At 40.4% G+C, this 13,003-nt stretch overlaps 1 protein-coding gene across 5 annotated transcripts in view; it reads right to left on the bottom strand.

Moving 5' to 3' along the window:
* Positions 1-13,003, bottom strand: part of capn5b (calpain 5b) — a 63,661-nt gene that overhangs the window by 34,448 nt on the left and 16,210 nt on the right. For all 5 annotated transcript variants that reach the window (XR_014876383.1, XM_085174136.1, XM_085174135.1 and 2 more), the window contains exon 5: positions 4,599-4,730. Coding sequence is in view for 4 of the 5 variants with exons in the window: in XM_085174136.1 (XP_085030262.1) it covers positions 4,599-4,730 (132 nt within the window). In the remaining variant the exon portion in view is untranslated. The remainder of the gene's footprint in view (positions 1-4,598; positions 4,731-13,003) is intronic.

Raw genomic sequence — 13,003 nt, 5'->3', positions numbered from 1 at the left:
TTTACTTTGACAGTCCCTCATCTCATTAGATTCAGTTCATCCGTTTCCCCAGATGTGTTCACTCTGTCCCAATCTCCTCTTGTGTATTTAAACCCTATCAGTTTTCTATTCTTTGTTGTTTCATCCCTTGCAGTTTGTCTTTTGGAAGATTTGAAGGTTTGGTTGGATTATTTGTTCTTGGCTTTCATCTTGTTTGTTTTGTAAGTGGCTCAGCAATAAAAGTTTTAGTTTTATAACTTCTTTGCCATGTTTACGCGTGTAGGCAGCACTCCGAAAACTCTATTTTAGTAGAACTAAAAGACCAGGTGGGCTTCAGAGGCGAATGCAGGGAAAGCTACAAATTTCACACAAACACTTAATTCCTGTACTTGTGTGCATGCATTTTAAAATTGCATTAAACAAGCCTACAAGTGCATCTATCATTTCAGAACGCCACCTGGGGCTTCAAAGAAAGGCCTACTGTGGTGATAATGCACCTACAGGTGTCTGATAACAACTGCAATCCACCAGAAAAATGGCCTGTGAATTTTAGCTGCTAAATTACAGGAACAATTACACTGCAGGTAGATGGCAATAATCAACACAAACGTGCATTCAACAAGCTCAGGTGGATTAAGGAAGATTTACAGTGATTCTAATCAGACATGTGCATCATTTTGAAAAAAGAAAAGACATTAACAAAGAAGGAAAAACCAGAACAAAATAATCAGCCAAAACTAAAGACCTAAGAAGGGAAATAAGCAGCAGACATGCTGTTCCTTGAGGATGGACCTGATCAAGCTGCCATGTAAGAATCCCCATGTGTACTCGGCCTAGTCTTCCACAATACAGCATTTCTCTAGAACAGGCTGAGGCATCTTGTTTCAAATCCCATTAAACCTCACTAATCATTTTGTTTCCTCTATCAGCACGTGAAAGAACATCTCAGAGTCATTCTGACGCCAGAGACTTCAAACCGGCTACAGAGCTCAGCACAGTTCAAATAAACTGCTCTTTATTGACAAAACGCTGCAAGTTTGTGTGCTCGAGCTGGCGATAGTGGCTGTGTGGTGCCATCAGGATGCAAACACTTGTTTATTTAAATCTGTGTTTAAAAGGCTTCAAATTGACTTTTCATTGCAGCGAACTACATCTCTCAAAGTAAAGACAGCTGAATGAAGCTCTCTGCGGTCCATTTAAAGATCTCCAATGCACCTTTATTCAATTAGCAGAGGTAGTAAACATTGGATGAAATCTGTTAAAGCACTGTTGCATCTTCTTACAACAAACCACACTGCTGGACAACAGCTATGACTGATTAATAATGACATCCACTTTGCTGCATGTCACCCCCCCCCCCCCCCTGTCTTTTTCACCTATTACCCACCTTATCAAATAGAATCAAAATGCCTAAAAATAAATCTTGAAAAAGACACCTGCTAAGGCTGATCCCAATGCAAAACAAACATGAGAAAATCAGAAGAATATCAGATTTTTTTCTGCATAAAACCTTTTTTTTCCAAATTAGAAATCTGCCATAGATGTCACAAAGACACAGAAGTTCCACTTGTGAATTAATTCTGGATTTTTATTACAGTGAAAAAACATACTAGCGGCTGCCAGTTCTACCCCTGAGCCTCATAGTAGATGCACCAATGAAAGTCTTAGGTGACACACAAGAGCACAAGATTTTCAGAAAACCTGACCTCTGACCTTGACCTTATGAATTTTAGTAGATACACATATGGTTTTTGATGAATTTGAAAGTCCTACGTTGCCTCGTTTTCGAGTTATCGCATTCACAGACTTGGATATCCACGCCTGCCAGTCACAGCGCCAATAACACTCCATCAGCCTTTTATGGCTGAGGGGTACAAACGTCTGCATTCACTGGTGAAGTACTCGCCACTGCAAGCTTGAATAAGCCTCACCAGAGCTAAAATGCTAATATTGCTACAGAGCAGGAACCTCTGAAGTCAAAGTGGAAACGCCAAAAACTGCAGTTCCTTCAGTCAATTCTAAATTTTTAGATTACTCACTGATTTAAACTGTATTCAAGTCAGGACTATTTTGAGTGGCACCTTTTGAAGCATTCAAACAGGCAGGTGTATTTGAATGCTAGCTAACCAGTAATATTTTAAACTGCATTATAAGAGCATTAAAAGTCTTGTTGCTTTTCGTTTTATGAATTGGCTAAAAGGCAGACAAGGCACTGAATCCCGAATAGTAGTCTATGTTGTAGGTTGTGTAGGCTCTGTGATAGCAGGTTATATAATTGTTATGCGAGTGTATTTCGAGCCTTGGCCTCTTCTCCATGGTTTGATCATTCAGGTTAGCTGAGGGGGTTTACCGTGCATACATTAATGGAGTGCCAGCAACTCTCCATAGTGCACAACGTGTGGTCCAAACACAAAAACCACAAATGTGCTCTCCAAAGCTGTTGTGGTTCTACAGCACAAACACAAACCCAGAAGAGGAAAAAAGACAAGAAGAAGAGATAAACAAGCAAAACAGGTTCCTCTGATTTAAATTGAAACCACTGGATGCAAATCTTTCTGTTTTTATTTTTGTTTTCCCCCAGATAATGAATCAGTGTAGCTGCTACACTAATGCACATTTGTATCAAAGATAGCTGAGCAGCTAGCACGATATTAGGTTGTTATGATATCATAACGTTAATCGGTGATGTTAACTGTTCTGGACTGAGCAGTTAATGAAGCTGTAACACTGTCAAACTTTCCATTTAAGTCTTACTTTGGGGAAAATGTACCACACCTCTGAGCTGTATTGAATAACTGCAAAGATGGCTGCTAAGTGACAGGATGTGGTGTTAGAAGGGCTTACACTGATCAGGCATAACAAAACCGCTGTCAGGTGAAGTGAATAACACTGATTATCTTCTCATCATGGCACTTGTGGCACATATATCAGGCAGCAAGTGAATATTTTGTCCTCAAAGTTGATATGTTAGCAGCAGGAAAATAGGTAAGTTTGACAAAGGGCCACACTGTGATGGCTAGATAAGCTGGAGCCCTTGTGGGGTGTTCCCAGTCTGCAGCTATCAGAGGCAAACCAATGACAGGGTTCTTTTTATTTTTAGTTATTTAATTTGTCCAATCACCTTTGAGCCCCTGAAATGAAGGGACTGTACTAAAAAAAGATGCTTTAGTTCCTCACATTTTATCCACTCTTTGTTCAACCCACTGAATTAAAGCTGTAAGTCTGCACTTCAACTGCATCTTAGTTGTTTCATTTAATACTTCACTGTTGTAATGTATGGAACCAAAATTAGATAAAAGTTTATGTCCAATGTCCCAATATTTATGGACCTAACTGTATTCTGTCTTCTTACTGCTAAGTGTGCCCCTGCTTGCTTTAGCAGTGCAGAAACGCCTCTGCTGGTTAACCATGTAAAATAATAATAAAAAAGCCCTCACTAATAAAAACCCATTCAGAGGACATCAATCTAGCCTTAGTGCTTCCAGTCTGTCCTCAGAGACTCCACAGACTATTCAGACTTCTACTGACTGATGCAGTCTGGTGTTTACTTCTTACAGTAATGTTTCCTAATGGATGCTTAAACACAGTCGAGCATATGATGCATCCCTTTTTTCCAATGTACTGTGCACACTTTTGCACAGGGACTTTCTCTCTTCAACTATGCCTCCATTACCTGGCTGATCCTCAACCAAAGGGTTGTGTGTGGTTTGTTTGGTAATGCTGGCAACTGTTCAGTAAGAAGAAGTTATCTGACAAAAATGGACACTCAGCCATTAGAGGGAGCAAAAGAGTACAGCAGCTTTCAACTGGCAAGCAGCTGCAGTCATTAGTTTATTCGGTTTTAAAGGAATAGTTCGATATTTTCACAAGAGGTGGAGAAATGGGTGGGGAATTGGAACTTGAAAAATTACAATTTGCAACACTAAACATTTATAAAATCACAAATCTGAAAAGCATGCTGGGTAATACTAGCTAGCTAGGTGGGTTTCTTGCTACATTCAAGATCCAAAAAGACATGGATGATGAAAATCAATCGTGGCTCAAGTTGGACTGACTGTGAACAGTTTGCAAACACACTGCAATCAGTTTGAGTCAGAACAATTTGTCTGCAACTCGTCTCTTTACATCAAGGAACTCAAATTCAACTTCTGGGATTCTGACTATCTTCCAAAATATAAACGAGGTTGCTGAGTGGCTGTCATTTTACAGATAAATTGCTGTCCCGCAGCAACTATTTAACAGATGCATTAACTGCCAACTTGACTGAATTCTATCACAAACCGATAGCAGACCGACTCCATCTTATCGCCGTCTTGATCCACCAAACTTGCTTTGAAGATGACTGAGTGGTTGAAGCAACGATTTCAAAGTTACATTTCCGTAATCTTAAAAAGATCCTAAATGCATACCACCCATAGCTAACAACAAGCTTGGTCTGGATTTAAAAATACTCCCACCCACACTTTGTTTAAAATCATTTAAGTGCAGATTTACAGTAACAACAGACACAATTCAAACCAGAAGTGTTTCATCGGTAGGTTAATGTTTTCAGGGTTTAATACAAGATTAATCCAACCTTGTAATCAGGAAAAAAGGCAGAGGAAAAAACACGTTCTTACCTTTTGCCACAAAGACTCTCGGGAGGCCAGGCTGGAACACGCTGCGACAAACCAGCAGTTACCCAGCTGTCCCTGATGCAGATCGTGTGCACTGATGCCATCTACAAACAAGTGTGGGTCCTCACACAGCTCCTACACTCCCAGAGAAAGACAAAAACACTTATGAAACACGCTGCACAGCCAGTACATGAGTAGAACCCTTGCAGGAACTCATACTATTATTTATATGTGTTTTAAAAAAATAATTTTAATGGGGGGAAAAGAAGCAAGTTATTGTTTCGAGGGTGAAACGCCTCTGAAATAAGGTTTCTGGTTAATAAACTGTGTGTACAGCCCACAGTACAAGGCACAGAGGTGCATAAATAGGTTATTGAGTTCATGAATCAGAAAGAAACCATCTGTCCTTATGCATCCATGTTTCACAGTCATGATCTTCTACCCAGGAGTCGGGAGTGGGGGGGGGGGGGGGGTGATGGGTGGGCTGTGTGCATTTGTGAAATCACATTTGCTGCGGCTGCTGTGTCGAGGTCCATTTTCTGGCACAGTGTGTACAGACAGCCTATTACCGCTAACAACACGTTCAATGAGCTGCTCACGCTTTTTCTCCCGCATGTAAACTGGACTCTGCACATCTATCGGCACGCACAGCCACATCTTCTGTGGGGCGATTACAAGAGGCCGCGTGCTGTCAGTGGACACTTTTACTCTCGTCCATACACGCTGGCTACACAAGGTTATCTGCGCCTTTTAAAAATCAAACACAATCCCGTTTCCAACAAATCTGGGTCGCTGTGTAAATGGTGAATTGAGTGGCATTTATGGAGCTTTTCTACTCTCACTCAGCACACACACAGTTTGGAGTTCAGTATGTTATCCAAGGACACTTTGACATGTGGACAAGAGGAGTTGGGGCTGAAACCACTGAGCTTTCAAGTACTAGAACACCAGCTCTACCTGATGATGACAGCAACATGAGACGGGCATGTTTACCACAGTGTTGCCTCACCTCTGCTTTTAAAGACTCTCTGTAAGGGTTTGGGAATTTACTGAAATGGGTGCCAACACACAGGAAACACTTTATATAAGGCAACAACAGTGTCAAATTCTAGCAAGCTTGAGAGTTAATGTGTAGTATGACCACCTTTATTCTTCAGCACAGTTTGAACTCTTTAAGACAAGATTTTCTCATAATTTCGTTAAGTAGTCATCAGGAATAGTTCTCCAGGGTTCCTGAAGGGCATTCAAAGATCTTTGGATGCTGGCCACCTTTTGTTCTGTTCTCTGTAAACATGATCTCACACTTCTTCAACAATTTTAAGGCTCTGGGGAGGCCAATCCATGACTGATAGTGTTCCACTGTGTTTGTTTGTTTTTAAATCCTACTATGTTTTTACTGCTTTGGCAGTGTTTAAGATTATTTTCATGTTGAAAAATGAAGCTGCTGACAATCAGAGACTGTCCAGGGACACTGTGGATCAAACGGTGTTGTTTTGTTTGATTTTTTTACTGGGATTTTAATTCCATCAATTTTCACAAGAAGATGGAGGCACTCCTGAATCCTGCTGATCCATGTTTTTTCTTTGCATGGTAGTTGTAACTTTTACAGCAGCAAACTAAGTTCCCTGACACTCTTTCTATTGCAGCTCAATAATAATGTAGTGATAGTGGGGTAATAATATGGAAATAAGAAGCTATTACTACTTAATTATCAGGGCAATACCTGAAGATAAGATATGGAAACAAATATATTAGTAATAGCAGTAATAGCATATTAGTAACATTTTTGTAACAATATGATAACCAGCTGGCAAAGAAATGGTAATATCAGTGCAGCACTGAGCTGTTGAATGCAGGTTTTTGGCTTATCAGCCTAAATTAAGTGGGACTCTCTTATCTTTTAATGATACTATGCACCATAGATTTTACAATTTTCTCTTACTTCATATTATTCTAAACATTTTCTGATTCTAACCTGGCGTTCTTGCTTCCAGTTTGTATTTCACTCTCTGGGTGAAATAAAAACTGAAAAGATAAAACAGAAAATACAACTTAAAAATAGATTAGATAAAGGGGAATTGAATATGAATAAATGATTATAAAATATAAAATATATTATGGCAAAACAAAACAGTTAAAAAACGATTACACAAGGAAACAAGCTCAAGTAAATAGAAGAAATAAAATAATGGAGCACAATAACAAAAAACCTAAGACAGAATAAAACAGAAACAGGTGTTTCACGTATATTCAAAGAAGAGTTTGTTTTGTATAAAATCATCTAATGCACTAACTAAAAAGAAAAACAAAAAATGAGATCATCCAAGCTTTAATTTAACCTGATACAAAATATGAGCCAGCTTCATTTTTACTGCAGAGCTGTGCTTGCAGTGTTCTGGGTGTGAAGCCTGTCTGTTCTCTGCTCTCTTTATGGGACCAGCGGGTCGATGAGCACCTCGGCCATTACTCAACAGGCAGCAGCAAGCATGGGACCACTTAGCAGCTCTTTATCTTTACACACTGGCAGCACTCAACTAGGGTTAGAAAAGTAAAAGAGGGGCCAGGAGGGAGAGAGCATGGTGCAGGTCGAGCTTTTAAATAGGCAAAATTTAGAAAACGGTTACACTCGTTTTACACCTGCGTTACCAATTCTGCAGAATCCACATTTAGGAAAGATGTGACTGATGCTTTTTAGTTCACAGTGACTTGTGTGCATCTGCTCGCCAGACCTGACTTTAATCATTGTTAGTTTTCCTTGACCGTATTTAGTTTTCCACTTTGCTTCAGTCCATTTTAAGTGAGCCCAGAGAAGATGGTGGTGTTTCTAGATCATGTTCACATCTGGCTTCTTCTTCGCATGATAGAGCTTTAACCTGCATTTGTGGACAGCATGGTGAACTGTGTTCACAGACAGTGGAAGTGTTCCTCATTTCATGCAGTGATTTCCACGACAGAATCATGCCCGTTTTTAATGTGTATATGTGCGTATGTGTAAATACGTATGTATGGATAGATAGAAACATATATGTATCTATATTAAAAATAAATAAATAAATAAAATAAAATAAATAAATAAAAAAAAGAATAATAATTAAAAAAAAAAATACACATGACATATAATGTGATTGCAAGGAGGTATTTCTGTAGTCTATAAATTACTAGATAGTGGAAAAGGGGTGGGATTAAATAAGCTCATGCTTCTTCCTGCTCCTTTTTGAACATGAAAGTTATTTGTAGTTGTGGTTGCTCATTTTCTTTTTGCTTTGCTTTGTTTATTTGTCTCTTTTAATTCTATGTTGTTGTACTTTTTTAACATGTTCAAAATAAAGATTCAATCAATCAATCAATGCAGTGCCACCTGAATGCCTGAAGATCATGTTTATCTAATATTGAATTATAGTAAGTGTGGAACTTTGTGATGTTTTGGACCTTTGTTTGAGAAAATTTTCTCTGGACCTTCTTAAATTCTAATTGAGTATCCCTGTAATCGATTAATATTTAATATATTACCAGGTTAAGTTCTATTGATCTTGTTTATAGTCACTAGGTATGATTTTTTTTGAATATGTAGACTTTTCTGTGAGCCACACTATGTGGACCACCTATACATTACACCTACAGGAAACCCATGCCAGTTTCTGTGCTGATGTTAATGTCATAGGACGTCTGGAGTTCTGCAGCTCATTTGGAAATTAAAATATTTACATGCAGGTCTTTTGGTGATACACATACCCACCCACCAAGAAGAGACTCTAAACCTGAGGCAAATCCCGGTAGTCTGCATACTGTTTTACAGTCTAAACATGGCAGCTGAACAGAGACTTAAAGCGTGTGCCCTAGGGGTGATTTTAAGTATGACTGAATCAGCCCTCTAATAGCCCATCCAATGTGGGCTGGGACGGCCTCAAGCACACCATTTGACTTTAATCATGAAGATTAGTGCTATTATCAGCCTTCACGGCTCATGTGCATGTATATAAAGGCAGATCACAGCATACAGATACACACAAGTGTGTGAACCTAAAGCTTGCAAGCGTGTGCACACACACAGGACACAATAAGGTCAGTCATTTGCTGACTCTGCAAAGCTGTATGCTGCAAAAGCAAACTTTTAATCTGAAGCAGAGGCCACTGCAGTGCTCCCCAGAGGCCTGCAGTCTCTACCAGCAGGATCCTCTCACCTTACACTGACCAGCACCAGAGCTTCCTGTCTGAAATCTCTCTGTACGTGCAAGTCGGCAGAACTTTGTGAGGCAATGTTTTGATGTTGTTCTGTGAAACTGTGTCTGAGTTAAGATATCTAATCACGTTTCTTCTCCCTGTCCGCAACAACATTGATTGGTGGAGTCTGAGCAGCGGCGAGAGCTCCCTGTGGTGGCCTGCCATCCAGGGATTGGCTCAGGTGGAAAAGTAATAGAGTATTGATCAGTGCCCAGCCCTGCAGTCTCTGAAGTAATGTGAATATTGTGGCTGAGCACAGCCTAATCATTTACCCTGCCATTGAGAACCTTTCAACCGGCTTCACAGCCCTCCTCAGCACCATTCATCAGCTGGTAAAGGAGACATGAGCCACGAGTGCAAAAACCCAGAGAATAAAAAGTGCAATCCAGCAGTGAGAATCCAAAGTAACCCAACATTTTTGAAAAAAATGAAAGCTTGGATTATTTACACACAGGTTTGCCAGTTCACATTCTTCTTCTCTACCTGCATTCCTTGGCACTACTAAACTGTCACCACTTGTAACAGTAACGGCTGCGTCCATCACCACCAGCTTTGGTAGTTTGGACCAGCTGAAAGCACAAATGCGTGTATGAAGTTTGATTTATTAGCAGTTATTGATGTTCAAGGATGAGAAATAGCAATGGATCCCAGTTACCCCTGTACAGGAAGTCAGGACCGAGGTCAGCATTTCTGATGCTATGATTATTACCCTAGGTTAGGCTATGCAGAGACTAACTTAAGCCGGTATCAAGGACTCTCACAGAGGACTTCCTACATGCCAAACTACCAACCCAAACAGTTAGGTAAAATCATGCCTGCTAACAGCAGCTTTCCTCATTATAGAAAGATAAATTGGCTGAAAGTTATTACTTTAGAGGCCAGGAAAATAGGCCGCAGGGATCTTTTCATTTTCAAGGACCAGAATAACCTGTAAGAATTAGAAGACCATTAAAACACTCCTATACATTTTAACCTTACACGAAGACTCGAGAAGGGAATGCCCACAAATTCAAACTTTAAATGAAGAGTTTAAATAAAATATCCTATGTGAAAAAAAGCTTACTGCTAGATGTCAGTATATTGTGAATTGTAGTCAAGTGAGTTCTGCTTGCGTGCCCATCCTAATTCCTAGCTACAGTGGGCGCTGTAGGACAAACATGTTTTAGTCCCCCAAGAGAAATCAAAAACACAAAATGTGAACTGTACCTCGTAACAGCTGTGGCCAGCCGGCGTATTTCTGCTACTGTTTGGAACAGATTTGGATCTACACAGGAGTTTTTCCCTATCTGTGGAAGCCAGTCAGTCCACTGTTGATCTCAGATGTCAATGCATCCACGTTTACTCTAGAAGAGGCAGTCAAACATTGTGAAAGGAGTCCGATATGGATCAATGAGTCAGAGAAGCCATACTGAAGTGAGCTGTTAAGGATATGCTGAACCTATTGCATATAAGAGAAAAGGTTACTCGATGCAGTGCTGGGTCAAAAAGACAGGATCAGAGCAGAATCAGGAGATGATCAATTATAAATAGCGCTAAAAACATTCTAATCCTAAACAGCGTCTTTGACCTAAATGTAAACTTGAGTTTGCAGAAAAGCTCAGTACAATGAGTGTGCATACAGTATTTTTAAATGAGCCTTTGTCTGGAACCTCATACATTTTGATTGCTCTGAACATTTCATTCTCTCACAGCCACTCTGCTCCTAAGTAATTTGATGTTTAACTTCATTATCGTGCACTCTCCCTTGAACGAAATGCTGCACTAAGAGCTTGCAGAGAGAACAGAATCAGCTTTTGCATTAACAAATTAAAACAGAGCTCTGCTTTGTCTTGTAGATTTTTGGGTCAGCTACATTCTTTACTTTTTTTCTTTTTTAAAAAAAGGATAGATTGCACCAAGAAAAACCACAGCAACAATCACTGGTAATGCTATGGGAGATATTGATCTGCAAAGTTGATGGTGAAGTCCAGACTCTTTTGAATGCTGCTGCACTCATCAATTCAAGTCTGGCTCTATGCAAGCACCACTGGCAGGTAAAAATACTACTTCATCAGATAGTACTCCAAAAGGGGACCTCTCATGCTCATGTTATCTCGTACTCAAACAGCAGGCATTGTGGAAAGGTTAGTTTAGGACTTCTAAAAAAAGATAATCAGTGTTAATCACTTCATCTGTCAGTGTTTTTAATGTTTAATATTAAAGGATGATTGGTGTACAGGGAGGTGCTTTTACAGATTCTTAAGCAAAATTAAGAAAATCCCCAATAAAAATCACTAAAGCACATTAATTTTGCTTTTTTTGAGCTTCAATAAAACCTTTAAAAATAGCTGGGCTAAAAATGTCCTGCTCCGGGTTCCTAACCTTCTCACATAAACCGCTGTCAGTGACGACACAAATCGCGTGCTGGCAAAAATGAAAAGGATGCTCCTCCTGCTTTCTCTCCCTTTGACTTCTTCCAGTTTTCCGTCTGCATGACTGACATCAGCACAGACCAAAACATATAATCTGTGTGACCCAGTTTCCATGGCAATGCACGCTGGCTGCATGCTGCAGCGGTACACAAGCAGAAGGAGGTTACAGCATCCAGAACCACGACGTGCTGTGAGAGGAGGATAACAGCGGCGGGGGACTCGGCTCAGTAAATCCTGAGGCCCTACATCTGATATCATCCACCACCGAAAGACACGCGCGGTGCCAGCTTATACAGGAGACTAGAGAGTGCAGTAGAGCAATGACTGATTACAACTGATGTTAGTGTTGAATTATAAATGTTTCGTCTTTCTCTATGTCACAAAACTCTTGTTCTGCAAGCACCTTTGGCACTGATAACTCCCCAGTTCGAGTGTTTTTACAGGTGCAAACACTGCTCACTATTTATGTCCAGAATAAAATGTTGCTGCAGGGCATCGGCTGTGCCTCACTGACTGTCCAGGGAATAGGTTGTTATTTACACGCATGTATGCTGAGGAGTAAATTATTCTGAACATATAAACTGTGAAGTTGTGGGTAAAGTTTCTTGTATAAGAATTGAATTCAGATTGCATTTTGGAGATTTACCAAATTGCATGCTCAGACCCCAAATTCTAGCTCTTGTTGTATTTGCAACAAGTTTGCAGACGATACAACAGTCATCACACTTATAACTGCTAACAATAGGCATGCATACAGGGACATCATCATGAATCAATAATAACTTGGTCTTAAACATCACAAAGACCAAAGAGATATAGATGTAGGGCTGCAAAAACAACCCTACACACAGAACTCAAGGAGTCTTCAGCTTTAGGTTTCATCTTGCCTGGAATGACAATACCTCAGCAGTCATGGGTAAGGCACAACAGTGCTTTCATTTCTTAGGAGGTTAAGGAGAGCCAACTTCGCCTAAAAACTGCTTGTCAGCATTTACAGATGCACAATAAAGCGATCTGTGTGACAACCTGGTACAGTAGCAACACCAAAGCTCACAAAAAGGCCCTCCAGTGTGTCATGAAATAGCACAAAACATTGCCGGCACAGACCCATGCATCGCTCGCAAATCTCTACAAGAGATCTCTATACACCCTCGGCGCCATTCGGTTAAGCTTCTCCCCGTCTTTTCAGAGCACTCCGCACACACACAGACACACACACACTGAAACACAGCATCTTCCCAAAAATCTGTGACACTGCTGAACTGTCAGTGACTTCAGTGCAACCCCAACGTGCAGTATGTTCAGTTTCACACGTTTACTTCCCTCATATGTATATATAAACTGCACAAAGAAATCAAACCACAAATGTCCATAAATGAAGTTAAGGAAGCTCCTTTCCATGCATGGAGGGTTTCACCTCAAGTCCAGGGCCCTGAGACTGTATGGTAAGAGGAAGGAAGGTCTAGTGAGTATCAGAACTACTATCCAGGATAAAACAACAACGATCTATGAGTTCATTAGGAAAGCGGCCATGGCTGATAGTGTGCTTAGTGAATACCTCAGGCAGCAGAAACCTGAGAAAAAAGAGGAGTAAGAACAGGAACCATCAAGGAAGAACAGGTCCCTGCAAGGCATGTACCACCGGCAAATAGAAGAAGTAGCTGACGTCGAGAAATCCTACCAATGACTGGATAAAGCTGGACTGAAAGACAGCACAGAGGCACTAATTATGGCAGCACAGTAACAAGCTCTAAGCACAAGATCCAGGCAAAACCT

The sequence above is a fragment of the Neolamprologus multifasciatus genome, chromosome 10, assembly GCF_963576455.1.
Source record: "Neolamprologus multifasciatus chromosome 10, fNeoMul1.2, whole genome shotgun sequence".
Classification (NCBI taxonomy): domain Eukaryota; kingdom Metazoa; phylum Chordata; class Actinopteri; order Cichliformes; family Cichlidae; genus Neolamprologus; species Neolamprologus multifasciatus.
The sequence above is the reverse complement of the archived record's forward strand: the minus strand, read 5'-3'. Positions and strand labels throughout refer to the sequence as shown.